Here is a 17,035-nt window from a genome sequence, read left to right as displayed (position 1 = left end):
AGATGAGAGAATAAGAAAAGACAAATGAAAAAAAAGAAAGAAGAGGAATGTGCTAATTGGCAAATCAGTTTCTCGAATGAACATTAATATTAATATTTTCTGTGTTTTTATAACTCGAAAATTCTTTTCTGTCTTATAATTTCTAGTTATATAGTTATTGTGTTACTCATCAATTTTTTTATTGCACAGTACATGTGAATAGATCGTTCGTATTTTCGCAATACAGGAATATTATTAAATTGTAGTGCATCAATCTCAATTTTTGTGACAGTACATATGCTATTGTACAATAGTTATATTAATGATTGTTATTTTTAATGGCGTGAAAAATTATTAGGTTTATATTATACTATATATTATATATTAATCTATGCTTATATATGTATTTAAAGATTGCATACCGCGTGAATATTTTATCAATCGTATATGGCTATTGTATTGATTATGACTTTTTAAGTTTTTTCGATACATTGTATCTGTTCACAAGAGATTTTTGCTCGATTAATTATAGTTATTGTAAGATTTTCATATCTACATGATTGAAACATATACCTAATAATACGTAATAAAAGTTTTAGAGAGCGGCTTCGACAAATCTATTATTATATATATAATTTAACTTGTCAGCAAATACCGTGTTCTAATTTGTACATATGAATATAATTATAATTTTATATTTTTTAAATAAAATAAAATACAACGTAAAATTAGAATGATAGATTATAGAAGTTAGAAATTTTGTTAAAAAATTCTTGTTGAAGTTATCTATGAAATAATTAATTAAATTTTGAATAAAATCGGTTTTATATTATCTTAAATATATCTAACATCATAAATATCATAAATATGCACTGAAAGAATTTTGAAAAGATACGTTAAAACGGCATCTTATAAAAATGCATATGTGTATATGTCACACGCTTTTATTAGCTTCAAAGTAAAGCTTATGTTTCATCTATTATTAAAATTGCTACAAACTTTTCGAGCAACCGCACAGATATATTAATACCCTTTAGACGCTCACTTTAATTATTTGGCGATAAATAATTACAGAACAATTTATACACTGAGAGAATTTTCTCTTAGAATTTACCTTGAAAATCCTGGTAATCGTGGGACAATAATATTATGGAAAGAATTTTATGAGAATTTCTCTGATTAATATTTATCACAATAAAAATAATATCTATCACAATAAAATATAAAACATATTTTATTAATTTTACTAAACTGCATAGTAAAATTAATTAACATATTTTATATTTTATTGTAATAGATATTATTATTTTTATTGTGATAAATATTAATCAGAAAAATTCTCATAAAATTCTTTCGATACTATATTGTCCCACGATTACCATGATTTTCAGGATAAATTCCAAGAGAAAATTCTCTCTGTGTATCTAATGTCAAAATATTCATGTTGTATATATACATTTTTAATGTACAGGGAGTGTTCGAAATTTAGATATGTGTCTTTATATGTTTTTAAAAACTACGTAATAAAAAATATTAACAATTTACATGTTTAACAAATATTCTAGAAATTAATTGAAGATAATTGCCTATACGAAAAATTTTATGACTTCTCTAAAAAAATTCAAATTATTTTGTATAATCGATTCACACATATTTTTTTATGGTAACTATAATATTATTTTTTTTATTGCATGTATAACATGTATAACTCGATAATCGAAATATGAATAGCAACTAACTTGATATATTAGATATTTTATTGGTATATTAGATATATGGAATTATTGTTATATTAGATATATAGAATTAATAATTTTACGTGTGCATTATTTCAGCAATACAGTTTTTTTATTTTTAAAATCCACTTTTAAGTGAATTAGTTACACGTGGTTGAAATATTAACGTATCAAATATAAATAATGAACGACAATTTAATATCAAATAATTGAAAGAGGGGATACATTTTTTCAAAAATCTAGGAAAAAATCTATGTCGTTTAGCGATATTTACTTCGAGTTTTAAAACTTTATTTATCTTCCCACTGGAACACTGAGGGCCTTAAATATATTAGTTAATATCTGACATTGTGTTTTAGTTATCGTTTGTATACAACCAGAGTAAGACGTTAAATACATCCATTTCTCTCACTGTGAAAAATAGTTTATTTAAAAATATTTTTTCGTTTTATTACAGTTTATTTTGTAAGTATAGGTACTATTTAATTCTCTTTTTTATAATTTTTTAAAGAGTTTTTACTAGAGCATTCAAATAATGCAAACTACTGTAATTTATTTATTATTTATTTACAAGAAAATTTTCAATATATTATTGAGTTTTTATAACTAAATCATACACAAGAGATTGAAACATCGTAAGATTAAAATTATGAAAATGATTTTGCAATCTTGTGATAATGCAACTTTTAAGTTGACACTATTGTGAACATACATTTATTTTTTTCTGTTTATTGCTCTCCTTCGTAGATTATTTTAATAGCAGTTATAGAAATGGATAGTACGAGAAAAATAATTGCGGAACATCTCGCGATAAGTAATAAACTTGAGGTAGCAGAAAAAGAAGTTGATGAGAAAAATGAATCATCATCTATAAGAGACACAGCAACAAAATATGGACTAGAATACTATGATTTATGGAGAAAAATAGATTTAAGAAAACAAAGAAAAGAGTTTGATGATAAAAAATCGAAATACGATGTAGCAATACAAGAAATTTTTGAAGGAGATTCTGTGAAATACGTTTCAGACCGTTATAAAATTAATAAAAGTAAATTATACAAGGAAGCAAATAAAGCGCGTGCTCAAGGAATTGAAAAGTACAAATATGACGGGAAAATAAAATGTGGAACTAAATATGAGTTTGCGTTTACGTACGTGGAGGAGGAATTACTTTTTGGGGCTTTAATGAACTGGGCAATACGTGAACCATCGGAATCTTGTATTTGCCAACTTTGCGTCTTGGAACGATTATTAACACTTGCTTACGAGTTTGCCCGAGATAACAATATAAAATATCCATCCTACTGGAAATTAAACAAAAAGGCAGACGTTATCTTTTTGAAAGATTTCGAAATGAGGCACAGTGATAAAATTTCTAGAGCGTATGCGCCTTTAGGAAATTGCTCGAGACAAATATAACCGGTCAAGTAATAAATTACAATTTTTATCGATGTTTAATATGACGTTTTCGAATTGCTAAGTAGTTCTAAGATTTTGCAGCAAACAAATATTGATCTGTTTTACACTTATAATCTATATTTTTGATGAAATGTCTATATAAAATGTCACAAGGTAACAGTTATGTTGTATTTGGAATTTAAGTTTATGGTTTTAAAAATGGTTTTGGTATGGAAAGCAGTACTTAATTAATAATATGTATATTTGTTTACAAAATATTTCTTCATTATAAATATAAAATATATATAATAAAATGTTCATATCTATACGATCAAAATAATTACTTATACTGATAAAAATGATAAACATTTTTGAGCTACGTTGACGAAAACTTCCGGTTAATTTTTCATATCAATTAATATCTGCTTTAAACTATTATAATGAATAAAATTATTAGTTCTTTGTATTTGTATATGTATAATTTTGAATTTTATCGACAGATTTTTATTCCGTGAAATTAATCGCCGATTAAGTTAACCGTAGTAGATTTTAAATACACGTAAAATGAGGTCATAAATATTATAAAGCTATTTCTGCATACATGGCATATATACATATACACAATTCTGCGATATATAAATTGTCAGAGATTGTTATTATTTATACATCACTCCTTAATGGCAGATTTATTTCATTTTATTTATAAAAATTTTGATAATGAAATATCGCTATCTACTTTTCAAATGTTTTCTAGCACATTACGTAGCAAAGAAATTACTTTTAAAAGAAAGCATTTTTTTCAATATTGATTTACGTACTGTTATCAAAATTGTTTATTCTTATACGCGGTTGATGAATCACGAAGAACATTGTGTTAATAATAATCATATAATAATAATATGAACATAATAATATATTATATATTATACATAATAATATATTAATATTATTATGCTTATAACATATATATGTGTATAATATTATATAACGACGTTTTGTTATTAAATACTGAGAGCCGATAAAAATATTTCTTAATATTATATAAGTTATTTACATTAGAATTTATAACGCGTCACACATCAAACTGTCAATATAATTATATACATAAAATGTGTCACAGGAAAATGATAAAGGTATGAAATTGTTTATCTTAAATTAATTAATTTATTAAATGATTTTAGTGAGTACCTAATTTTTAATAATAATAATAATAAAATATATTAATATTGATACAATATATTGTTATTATTATGTTATTATTTCATTTCCTTGATTTGTACATTTTTGCAATGTCATTTATAATATATGTATATGTAATATTTTTGTCAGTTAGATGCTTATTGTGTTAAAATACTAATTTTTTTAAACAAAATTTATTATGTTTTTATTATTAACGCAAATTAATTATTGGATCTGCATATAAATAAATTGATTTTTATAATTAATTTGTTAATATATAGATAAGCATAAAATTAATGTATATCGAGAATGAAATTGATGTTGGAAAATATTTTCCCTACTATGTATGATTATATTTGAATACGCAAACTTGAGATAATCTAATTGATATTGAAAATTATATCGATATTATTCGAATAAGCTTCTTTAAATATTATTGTGTCTTTAACGTTTAATATAAGGATTTTTATTTTTAAAAGATTTAGAAAATATACGGTATCGCAGAAGAGAGAAGAGTCTTGAGATATCACACATATATAATGAGTCTTAAAAATAATGTTGAAAACTCAATATTATATATAAACTTTTCTTGACTATCTGCAGTAATAAAGGAATATGTAAATTTATAGAGACAATAATTTTTTAGAAGAATTTTATAATTTTGGCGAAAATTTTTATTTTTATTATCAATGAATATTTATAGGTACTGTACGATATTTAATAAGCTATGTTAATTATTTTTCAATTTCGTCAATATTTCTTATATTATATAAAATAAAGTATAATTAATTTGAAAATTTAACAATCAGACATTTGACAACGATAAATAAGTTTTTAACATGACTTCTATACATAGCAATGATTATGTATAGATAATTAAAACGTATACTTGAAAATACGCTTGCTTTATTCGATTGATTTTTTTATATGCAGATTATACATACATGAGAGGACGCAATCGTTTCAGTAAGCTAATTATGTTCTATAAAATATTCAGTTAATGAAAGTATAATATATTAATGTCATTAAATTGTTCTTCTAGTGATGACATTTATATTTATGACAAACATGATCTAATTTATCTTAATAGATCAAATATATTTTTTAATGTTATTAAATATTGTTTACAGTTTCCTGCATTATATTTATAAATCTTTTTTTCATAGTTGTAAGGAAAATATGCGATGTAAAGAAAAAATGTATATGTATTAAAAATTTTGACTATGGGTTCTAATTGGTCATATACAACCATTATTCTACATGGTTATGTGTGCTATATAAGATTCTAAAAATCTTCATTTTTATATTTGGATGTAATTGATTTAAGAATATAATTAATAATGCTGGTAAAATAAAATATTATTTTAAATATTAGAATTAACATTATATATGATTCAATTTATACTTACAGCAATAATTAATAATTCGTTGAAAGTTTTTAATTCCGTGAATAAATAATTTAGAGTAAAGTGTGATGAAGGAGAGAAATAATTTAGAATAAAGTGACGAAGGGGAGAGAAATAAAGTGTAATAGCCGTTTAATTTTTTCTACATACAGTTTTTATTCGGAAATATTTTTAGATTACTAAAAATTACTTAGATCTTCGCGTGTCGCTTAAATCTTAAAGAGTACATGTTCAAGGAGCGGCATGGGATGGTGTATAGTTATTTTTTATTTCTCGCTGTATCAGTTACGAGAGTCCATTTCCTTTCTAACAGTACACGCGCCTCTAGAAAACAATGAGGACGTGCCGAATCGACATGGGGGAGGGAGAGGAGAGAGAGGGCAAAAAGAATCCATTATGGTTATTTACAAGTGAGATGTCTCTATGGATCGTCTCGCCCTCGTCCTCGAGCATCGCAATCCTTGCGGAAAATCGATGCGTCGTTCGCGAACGAGCTCGCGTTTCGTGGATGCGAAAAAAAAAGTACACGTCCTTTTTCCTTTTTCGCGAGTCTCATTCGCTTATCATGAGAAATTGATCCTCGCGAATACTTTCTTTTCTTTTCCCTCTTCTTTAGCGCGATCCTAATTTGCATAAATAATAATAATAATAGTCGAGACTATCGCGGACTCGGAGAAACCCGGCCGTGGATGCGTTTTCGAGAATAGAATGTGCCTCACTTTACTTTACGTATTCGCTGAACGATCCTATTTCCGGCTATGGTGACGCTTTCTAATAGCGATGAAGACGATTTCCGTAATCTCGCTTTCGCCTGTTTAGTCGCAATTGCTTTTTGTCCGTGTTTTCTTTCCAAAAAGCCGCACTCTCCATGTGATTGTCTCGACTAATTAAAATCGCCGGCGATCGGCGACGCGCGATTTCGTTGATAACGTGATAACGATCGATCGACGATCTTTTTCGAGCGATCTATTTAAAGATCGAATCGCGCGGCCGGCGTCGCTTGTCTCGCGGATTATGGATCACTTTCTCGCAGAGAAGCCGTCGCCGGTTGGGTCCAGCAACCACGGATAATTATTAGGGCACTCCATGCAGGTAAAGAGACGCAGGGTCTCACCGGGCAGCTCTCTGGTCGTTAGTGGACAAGCGTTAGGCAGCGAGCAATAGGGTAGACCCTTCTCGTCGCAAGTCTCCTTCCAGTCCTGGAAGTCTCTGAGCGCGGAGAGCTCAGTGGGCTGCTGCATCCACTTGATCACCTGATCAGCGGAAAAATAAAATATAAAAAATTGTATTTTACACAAAGACATTAAGAGAGACAAATTGATCGATCTCTTACCTGGACCATAGTGACAAAGTACACGTCGCTCCTGGCGACCATCTCCTCGATGAACTTGATCAGCTCATCCTTGTACTCCTTCTTGCTCTTGAGCCAGGACGCGTGGAAATGCAGACCGAGCGGTGCTCGGTTGCTGTTGAAATGCCTGTTGAAGTTATGCCTGAGCAGCCGGGCGAACTGTTCTCCGCTCTGTACGTTGGAGCACGAGTCGACCATGTGACAACCCGGGAGGGACTCGTCGAAGGTCGGATCATCTCTACGGTCGAGCTCGTTCATCACCATCTCCCAGACCGGATGCGACCTCGACGGACAATTGCCACCGTTGCCGTTACACTTGTGAGGCATTCTGAAGTATAGAGTATACGGCCAGATGGGCACGCGTCCCAAGGACGCGGTGATGGAAGCGTCGTACACGAAGAACTGATCGGCCATCATCTCGAACTGTTTGTTACCGCCGACCCTGAGATAAGGAGCGCGCATACCTATGATGGAACCGTCAGTGATATTGGCGAAACGTTCGATGATCAGCCTGGCACCGGCCATCTCGGCCAGCCAGTCATCATACGTTCCCTGGCTCCAGTATTGCGGGTCCTCCTTGTGCGTCAACGAGAACACGGCGATCTCGTGGCCGCGTCGGTGAAGATCCTGCACGGCCGAGTAATTGGTGTACTTGTGCGAGACGAAGAAGGTTCCGCGGATCTGGCAGCCATTCGGGTTCTGACGTTGCCCGTTGAAGATGTCGTCGTATAGGTCGATGTTGTCGACGTTCACGGCGCCGTTGAACGTGATCGTAATCATTTGCGGCACTTGCTGGAGATCGATGTTACCGGGGATGCGGGTACCATCGGCGGAGCAGTAGCAATCGGGCAGGACGCATTGCGTGGGATCGCAATCGGGAGCGCGATTAGGATCGGTCTCTACGGCTGTAATTTAATAATATATTTAATAACATTTTTTTAAATTTAAGATATTTTTAAAATATAGCACTTTAAAATACACAGAGAATTTTCTCTTAGAATTTACTCTGAAAATCATGGTAATCGTGGGACAATATGGTATGGAAAGAATTTTGTGAGAATATCTCTGATTAATATTTATCACAATAAAAATAATAATATTTATTACAATAAAATACAAAATATGTTTGATTAATTTTACTATGCAGTTTAGTAAAATTAATCAAACATGTTTTATATTTTATTGTGACAGATATTATTTTTATTGTGATAAATATTAATCAGAGAAATTCTCACAAAATTCTTTCCATACCATATTGTCCCACGATTACCATGATTTTCAATGTAAATTCTAAGAGAAAATTCTCTCAGTGTATAAATTGTTCTGTAATTATTTATCGCCAAATAATTAAAGTGAGCGTCTAATGGGTACTAATATATCTGTGGTTGTTGGAAAAGTTTGTAGCAATTTTTATAATAGATGAAACATAAGCTTTATTTTAAAGCTAATAAAAGCGCGTGACATATATATGCATTTTTAAAAGATGCCATTTTAATGCATCTTTAATAAAAAAAATATTGCCCGGATTGATTGGGTTTTAATGATCGTGTATAATTTTAAAAATGAAAGAAAATGAATTTTTTAGCCGCTTGAAAGATGGTCGAAAAATCATTGCATACATTAATTGAATAAAAATCTGTCTTTAAATGCAATAAACACATTGTTTTATAAAATTCACTTTTTAATATATATATACTTTATATATAAACTTTTTAATAAATCTACTCTGGTATACTTTGACAATTACGCTCGACGTATCTTGCACGAAACAATTATAAATGAAATTTACTATAATTATATTTTATGAAACCAACAGTAATTGCGACACTTACTGCAGGCGTTTTCGTCGGACTCGTCCTTGCAATCGGGCGTGCCGTTACAGAACAGATCCTTCTCGATACATTCGCCGTTACCGCACGACAGTTTTCCCTCCGGGCAAATTGGTTCGTCGGTCTTGAGTATGGGCAAGACTTTACGCGGCTCTGTAAGAAACACAATTATCCATTAAATCTCTCTTATTTGCAAATTAGTTACCGTTTACTTCGGAATTCATCAAATATCGATAGGACCAATAAAACGTCCGACATGACGAAGCGTCCCTTGCATTTTTAAATCGATAATCGTCACACAAATTAATGAAATATCATCAAAGTCATTATCGTTAAATTTATCGAAGCATAATTTCTTTATCGAGAATCGCTTTATTAAACTTAATTGACGTTATTAATTGTATCAAGATAAGCTTCGCAATGGACATTTTTGTGGCCAGCTGTCGAATATTAATATGAGTTTCCTGTCGCTGTCAGTGTTCTGGCAAATCACGCGAACAGCCAAGGGTGTGATTAAGGCAATCGAAATTTCGTAATGGACACTTTACGCCCAGCTATTGCGCGAGATTTTCATTGGTGGCTATATCGGTGCTTTATATAATTCAGGTGTTTCGGCTACAGGTGTAATCAAGGCCCGAACGCCACTATCTCCCGCTTATTACACGCAGCAGCGTAGGAACCGTGTGCGTGGATTTAAAGAGTATATAATAAATGCAAAATATATGCGTATAACTGTTAAGTCAAGGGGATCGTGCTGAATTAATTCGTGCCACCCAATTCCCGCAGTCTACCTCAGCACACACAGAAAAATTATACATCAAATCTTTCTACTGTGTATATTTTCAATAGATAGTGTGGCGGATTAATATATATTATATATACAAGTAGTTCAAGAGGAGATCTCGAGCTCTCGCGATTCTTTTTTTTTTAAAGAAGAGAAGAGAAACGTTTTTTGACGAACGTTCCTACGCCACTGCTTCTTTTCTTGTCAGTTGATCCTCCATCGGAATGGCTTTCGTCTCGTTCGTGTCTTTTCGTTTACTTTTGTTCTCAGTCCTCTTTTTTTACACTTGTCTACATTTCGGTCCATCAACGCGTAATAGCTTTTCGTTGAACTGTCCACGAAGAATGTATGTATATGTACGTCTCGTCCTCTGTGCTTCTTCTCTTTCGTAGAAAGACTATTATTTGTCTTTTGCTCAACGAGCAACTCGAAGATAAACTCTAACTCGGCGTTTGTCTGCCTCATTGACTGGCAGCGATGCACGCAAGTCGTTATTCATGTATATGAGAGAGCGAGAAAGAAAAATAAAGACAGGTAGAAAGAATGATTAAAAAAAATGACTTTTGAAAATGTGTTTGTGCGAGAGAAACGAATAAGAGCGATACTGTTGAAAGATGAAATTAGAATGCGAAGCAGTATAAGGATAATTAGCTATATATGATGGGCATCGATTGACTCGATTTTAAAGATCGACCGACGCGGAAATTAATCGTTTCATTTAGAGTTGCATTTCTGATCTTTTTCTTTAAAAAAAGACATCTCATTTTTTAAATATGCCAATATGATGCATTTATTGTTTCTTCGTGTAAATAATTTTTTGTATAAAAATTTTGGTACTTCTGTTATAATTAAGTTTAACATTTACATTTTTAGAGAAGAAAATATAATTGAAAAAAAATAAAATTAATAGAAATAATAAGAGTAAAAAACAGCATATGCACTACTACATTAAAAAATAAGATATCTCGAAAACAATATATTTCCGGAAATTTTATCAAAAGAAAAAGGTGCTCATTTTTTTGACAAAAAATACGATAGTATACTGATCAATCTCACTTATACAGGACATCCTGTATGTGTCAAAACTTTAATATTTTATCTTCTAAAAATTAATTACTCTCTTATATACATATATACTAGAACAACACAAGCGCGCGCTACGCGCGCACCATTTTTTAATTTTGTATTTAAAGAAATTATATTTTTAAAAATATATAAAGTTTGTTTAAACTAGATAAATATTTTTTGACAGAAATCAGCTGATTTCCTGTCAAAAAACATTAATCGCAGATAAGGCATTATAACATATTATTTACAACATATTACTATTTTAATTTTTATAACCTATTATTATTTTAAAATTTAATTAGCAAATTAACGCTTTATTAATATTTTTTGAAATATATCAATTGATTAAAGCGTTAATTTTTTAATTAAATTTTAAAATAATATTATGTAATAAAAATTAAAATAATAATATGTTTTAAATAAAATGTTAGTATTTTAAACTTGATTAATATTTTTTGACAGTTATCAGCTGATTTCTGTATCATTCTTTTTAACATAAAATCGAGGAATTGCGCTTGTGTTGTTCTAGTCTCTTTTCAAGAAAGGCATGTTAAGTCGATTCTAGCAAGTATTTATATTTATTATTGCTTCTTTTTCACGATGTTGATTAGCTGCCTCGATTTGCGTTCTTTGTTATACTCATAACATCGAGAGGCTGTCATCGCGAGGGTTAGCAGTTTGACAGTTTGTCCAAAATAAAATAAAATAAAATAATAATATATTTTAAATAATATGTTTTAATACTTTAAATTTGATTAATATTTTGATAGTTATTAGCTGATTTCTATCAAAAATATTAATCGAATTTAAAGTATTATAACATATTATTTGAAACATATTATTATTTTATTTAATTTTATTTTGGACAAACTGTCAAACTGCTAACCCTCGCGATGACAGCCTCTCGATGCTATGAATGTAACGCACAACACGAATCGAGACAGTCAATCAGCATCGCAGAAAAGAGGTCTCAAAACTTCAATATAAATTGAATTTATTCAGTTAACATGCCTTTTTTAGAAAGTGATAAAAGTTATTATAATTTTTAGATAATGAAAATTAGAATTTTGATATACATACATACATATATATACATATATATACACACACATATACACATATATCGCTTTTAATCGGAGAGAAAGCGTGCGATGTCCTGTGAGCCGATCGCAGCTGTGACAGATTGTGAAACGGACACGAAAGAGAGTCATAAGCTATCTTTCGTCGTACTTTATCCAGTCGTGAAAACGAGGATTATATCGAAGAAGAGAGAAGAGCCTCCCGCGGCGGGAGATTAACGATCGAGCTGACTGCGCGACGTGTTTCGAGATTTCAGTAGTAAAAGTCAGCCGGCCGGACGGGGTTGACCGAGTAGCGAGGAGCTCCTATAAGGAGGCCAAATCCGCCGAAGCGAAACCGATCTGAATGCGGAGAGAAAGAATCGGCGAATACGTGCAACCTCGTACCTGGAGCGAACGTAGGATGCAGAGGGGCGAAAGGAGGAGGGCAAATATGAAGGGGAGAGCGCTAAATGTTAGAAAATTATTGCGTGCCAATGATTGAGTTGTACGAATTCGTGTGACATTTGACATTTATTTATATTGATAGGCGATATAACCTACGATGTGAAATATACATAATTGAGATCTCTTCTGCGATTTCATCGAGATTTATTTATCGGACGTTTGACTAACGGCAATTTGATACCGGATTAATTTGTCCGCGAAGCTGGATACTATTTGATGCAAGCATGGAATTGGAGCGCAGCGATGCGTTAAATGGAAATGGAATTACGATTTTGAAACACCGATGCAAAGATATAGCGATTATCGTTGATGTAGAAGGATTATCAAAGCGCGAATTACAGAATACGTTTGCATAAACAGCGATCCCTCACGATAAAGTGGCTTACTTAGTTAACGCGAGATCTGGTTACTCGGCGATCGACTTCGAGCGCTGTCGTTCAAAAATAAGTGCCTTCGAGCTGACAAATCTATTAATATCGTTCTGATAAATCTATAAATTATCGTTGATCGCCTCTCGCGAATCGTAACGCGGAAATGTACTACTGGTCTTCCGCGTATATACGCACTGGCACGCAATTCGATGATATAAGCCGATATGTTAAATAAATCTGGTGAAAATCGGAATTGGACGAGAATCGCAAAAAATATGAGAAAAAAAATATTTTATTTAATTTATTTAAAGCTATTGTAAAATTATTATTAGGAAAATTGGAAATTGTCTCTTGTGGCAAATGAGAGAAGTTCTTCCACGAGAGACAGTTTTAATCCAAGATTATACATACAATAAAAAAATATATATACATATATATATTTATACATATTATATTATATACATATTTATATATATACAGTTAGATAAATGATATAATATAGAATATATAAATATATATATTTAAAAAATTAATTAAAAGAACAATGTTAGACAATTGCAGTTTGAAAATCACGAATGAAAAAAAGAAGCCGGTTCCTTCGTCCAATTCCATTGGAAAGTGCAGCTTTGTTAGTCGTACGCGGTGAATCGTGAATATCGCGTGAGAAAAAATAGGATGATAAGTTTCGAGGATTCGAAACCGGATTTAGCTCGCGATGTTCTCGCGATCGTGGCGTCTCCGAAGCGTTCTCGTTTCGTTTCCTCTCTCGTTCGAGATTCTCTGCTCGCGTGGTCCGCTCGCACTTTCGCTGAAAATCGAAACCAGTCCCATCGGCCGCTCGCCTCGGAACGAAAGTGATCGGACGGGGAATTGGTCTCGTCGATAATATTTTCTCGAAAGTATCGGGATTCCCGATCGGGTATTTTCGATCGTTAATTCGGCTGCTCAAAGTATACATAGTCCCCTTTCCCTCTCAGTTTTATTTCGCGTCGAATCTCATCGCTATGTTAATGTGTGACTTTCCGCGCTGGAAAGTTTCGCCGACTTTTTTTCGATCCGCGCGATTCGTTCACGCAACGGATGGTTGCGCAATATCTTGAATATATCGATTGACAAGACATTTCTCATCGATAATTACGTGACGGACTTGTTGAGAGATCTGCGATCGATTGCGACGAAAAATTAAAAAAAAAAAGAATCTCCATTTTCAACGAGAGAGTCTTCAGAGACGCTCAGCTGATCGCTAGGCATCGCGGATAGGATTGCAAAAGGTGCAGCGAAGAAGACGCGATCTCATGCTCATGTTAGTATCTAATGATATATATATAGGATGGTGCGTGCTACGTTGCGAGTCTTACTTAGTCAAGGAATCGGCGACGTACAATCAACGTCGTCGCCGACCCTCCGACTTACTCTCGAGCTTGTCACAGTTGGTGACTTTGCCCTTCCAGTCGCAGGTCTGTTTGTCCACGTCAAAGGCCAGTCCGCTGGGGCACGTGATTTGCTTCAGGCCGGACCTTGTACACCTGGTGGTACCGGGACAGAAAACAGAGGGTGCCTGCGTGAGTCTAACGTGGGAAAAAGACGTAATGTTCGCTTACTCTCGAGCTGATCGCAGTTCTTCACGTTCGTCTTCCAGTCGCAGGTCTGCCTCTCGATGTCGAAGGCGAGACCCGTGGGGCATCGCACCGTCGCCAACCTGGTCACGCCGATCTCGGTGGCCTTGTCGCACCTAGGATCATTCTCACATTCGAAATAATATTCTCCTCGCCAGAGCGTGCGCGATTTTCTCGATTCCGCTTCGCGAAAAAAGTAGCACAAGCCCAGAACACAATGGAGGAGGGAAACAATGCGTTTAAAATAAGCAAACGTGCTTAATTGCCTCGAGATATTATTAACCGGCGCCACACCGTGAACTATTGTTTGTACGAGACGTAATATACGAGCGAGTAATGCAACGTTTGCGGTCCCCCATTGTATTCGATTAATATGATTTTTAATATTTCATAGAACCTTGTATATACATATATTCGAGTGAATTCAACTTGTCGAATGTAAATGAAGGAATAACGATGCTATTATTATGTAACAAAGACGAGCTATTCAATCACGGCAATTATAAAAATAAATCTGAAATGACGGGAGGAGTCTTTAAACTGGTCTCAGTTTTGCGTCTACCGGATCGCCTTGAGGCCTGGAAAATCCTAGGATTCGATCGGAGCATTCAGTCACATCCTGGATTAATAAGTGAAACAGTTGATGCTATTTTTATTAATTAATGGCTTATCGTCAACCGCATTCCCAGATTATTATGCCTGTCCTGTCAAAACCGGATGTCCTTCGCGTAAAGGATGTCGCGAAAACTCGCTTCTCTTGCATTTCGTATATAAGAGAGGGGGGGGGGGACCATTTACAAAATTTTAATCTCTAGAATGTCTATAATAACGGCGGGTAAACGGGATGAGATTAACGTGAGATTAAAATCGGCGCGGAGAAAGTTTACTCATTGAACGCAAGACTAATTACTCGCCGGCGACCTGTAGAGTTAGTGGAACAAGTCGAGGCGGAACTGATTGTGAGTCAACGTTGAGTGAACGAGTTTTTTGACTCGAAAACCGACTCACCTTCCCGCGCGATCCCGTTCACCCGCAGTTTTTGTAGATTATATATTATATTATGTAAAACAACATTATATATTGCGATAAGACAAAGCGGACTCGCCAACGTTTTCCAAAGCGGAGTCGCCAACGTTTTCCAAGTTATCGAAGAGCGGAAAAAGGTTTTTGTTACTTTCTCTGCGTGAAATAATAGAAAAAAGTGAAGTTATCTCGGCTCGTTCGGGATGTCGAAGCGGCTCGATCCGATCCTGCATTCGCGGATAGAATAACGAGAGAACAAGACTTACCTCACGACATCGCGACAGTCTCCTTCAACGCTCAAGCGAAAGTACTCGTCGCCCGGCCTGTCCTGACAAAGTTCCTCGGCGTTTGGGTTAGTCCCCTCGCTGTCTTCATCATCTTGTGCTCTGACCTGTGTAGCTGCGAATAAAAAAATTATTTTTTTTTTTTTAATTAACAAGCTCATATTTTGTGAATCATCAAATTCTACATTTGTTTCAATCTTCTTGTCACAGCCGTGTCTCATTTGATGGCTATTAAATGTTTCAGATGTTATATACACAAGATACAGTTACACGATTCAATGATAAGAGTATATCTTTTGATAAATTTTTTTGTTTAATTTTTTGCATTGATCTTTAGACATAGCTGAGACTTCTTGGAGTATCTCTTGCGAATATTTCCGATAAACAGTGATGTAACAGCGTTCGTAGAAATTGGGAGCGGTCGGCGTGATCAAAGGATACGTTTCGAATCGAACATATGACATTTCGCGCCGGGACAAAGCGGAGGTGAATTCGATTAATCGTTGCAAATGTCACGATCGGTTCACGACATCGAACGCGCGCATTGCGATCGGCGATCGAAGGAGGGGTCGGTGAACTCCGGTAGAAGTAGAAAGTCTTGGAAATGTCAGGGCAACGGGGGGGAAAGCGACAGTGGTTCTCCAAAGTAGGTTCTATCTCTCTCTCCCCCACTTTGGAAATGTACGCGATTATTAACGTCGATTTCGAGAAGATTCTCTCTCTCATCTTCATTTACAATTTCAATTTATTTTCCAAGACATTCTTCTCGATAGAGAGTGTTTCTTCGCTCTCTTATTGCGTAATATTCTCTTAATGATCTCTCTCACAATTTGGAAATTAATTTCTCGATAGTTTCAGCGATACGTCAAAGGTTGCCCCATCAACTTTGACACACTCGACGTGACTTAAGTGAGATTTGAAAATTGAATTTAAATTTTAACGAACGGACGATTATAAATAATGCAATTTTAATCAAAGAGGAAAATCGAGGAAATCGCGACGCGAAAAATTCTCCGTGGAAGGTTGTTAATTACAGACAGAATAAATTGTACTTACCGGCAAGTAGACACAGAGATCCTAGCAAAAATATCAACTTCGGCGACATCGTCGTCGTCGTCAGGACAGAGAGCGTCTGAACAAGCCGCGCCCTCTCCACCCCTCTATATGTGCACCACCACTCCTGCCCACTTCATCAGGGAAGACTTTCACCATCCGGATCGTGCTGCCATCTTTCACGAGAGCATCAGGAAAATGGCAGGAGCAAAGTGTGTCTGTTTTTTAAAAAAGAATCAACCTCCTTCTCTTCCCCATAATTGAAAATTAAACTCAAAATTAAAAATTTTTTAATTATAAAAATTATTACATGCGCGTATCATGAGAGATTGTTTGTCGCAATGTTGTAACGGTAATTAATTCTAACAGCATTCAATAACATTGTCGGTTTTATTTAAATTAGATGAAAAAGAATATAAATAGAGCTTATCA

The 17,035-nt window shown here is 33.8% G+C and overlaps 1 protein-coding gene across 2 annotated transcripts; it reads right to left on the bottom strand.

The window, feature by feature from the left end:
* Positions 1-5,831: 5,831 nt before the first annotated feature.
* Verm (LDLa and CE4_CDA_like_1 domain-containing protein vermiform) lies at positions 5,832-16,674 on the bottom strand. Of its 2 annotated transcripts, none has more exons than XM_083041820.1 (6): positions 16,607-16,674; positions 15,533-15,665; positions 14,229-14,359; positions 8,882-9,031; positions 7,032-7,954; positions 5,832-6,951 (listed from the first exon to the last, which is right to left on the bottom strand). In XM_083041820.1, the coding sequence occupies exons 1-6, from the start codon at positions 16,653-16,655 to the stop codon at positions 6,718-6,720; spliced, it is 1,620 nt and encodes a 539-aa protein (XP_082897946.1). In that variant the 5' UTR covers positions 16,656-16,674; the 3' UTR covers positions 5,832-6,717. The 2 variants fall into 2 exon arrangements, with proteins under 2 accessions (XP_082897946.1, XP_082897947.1); XM_083041821.1 differs by lacking the exon at positions 14,229-14,359 and adding an exon at positions 14,041-14,153.
* Between the last annotated feature and the right edge of the window lie 361 nt (positions 16,675-17,035).

Source organism: Prenolepis imparis, unplaced genomic scaffold (genome assembly GCF_030444845.1).
Source record: "Prenolepis imparis isolate NDT839.2.m4 unplaced genomic scaffold, iyPreImpa1.0 SCAF_7, whole genome shotgun sequence".
In the NCBI taxonomy this organism is placed as follows: domain Eukaryota; kingdom Metazoa; phylum Arthropoda; class Insecta; order Hymenoptera; family Formicidae; genus Prenolepis; species Prenolepis imparis.
Note: the sequence above shows the minus strand (reverse complement) of the source record. Positions and strands in the feature narration are given on the sequence as shown.

Bases quoted from the DNA above. Each gene is read 5' to 3' on its own strand.
- Verm (XM_083041820.1), bottom strand. From the start codon at position 16,655: ATGTCGCCGAAGTTGATATTTTTGCTAGGATCTCTGTGTCTACTTGCC. The intron at 14,360-15,532 runs GTAAGTCTTGTT...GAATGATCCTAG, and splicing joins GACTGTCGCGATGTCGTGAG to GTGCGACAAGGCCACCGAGA. The intron at 6,952-7,031 runs GTAAGAGATCGA...TCCGCTGATCAG, and splicing joins ACTTTGTCACTATGGTCCAG to GTGATCAAGTGGATGCAGCA.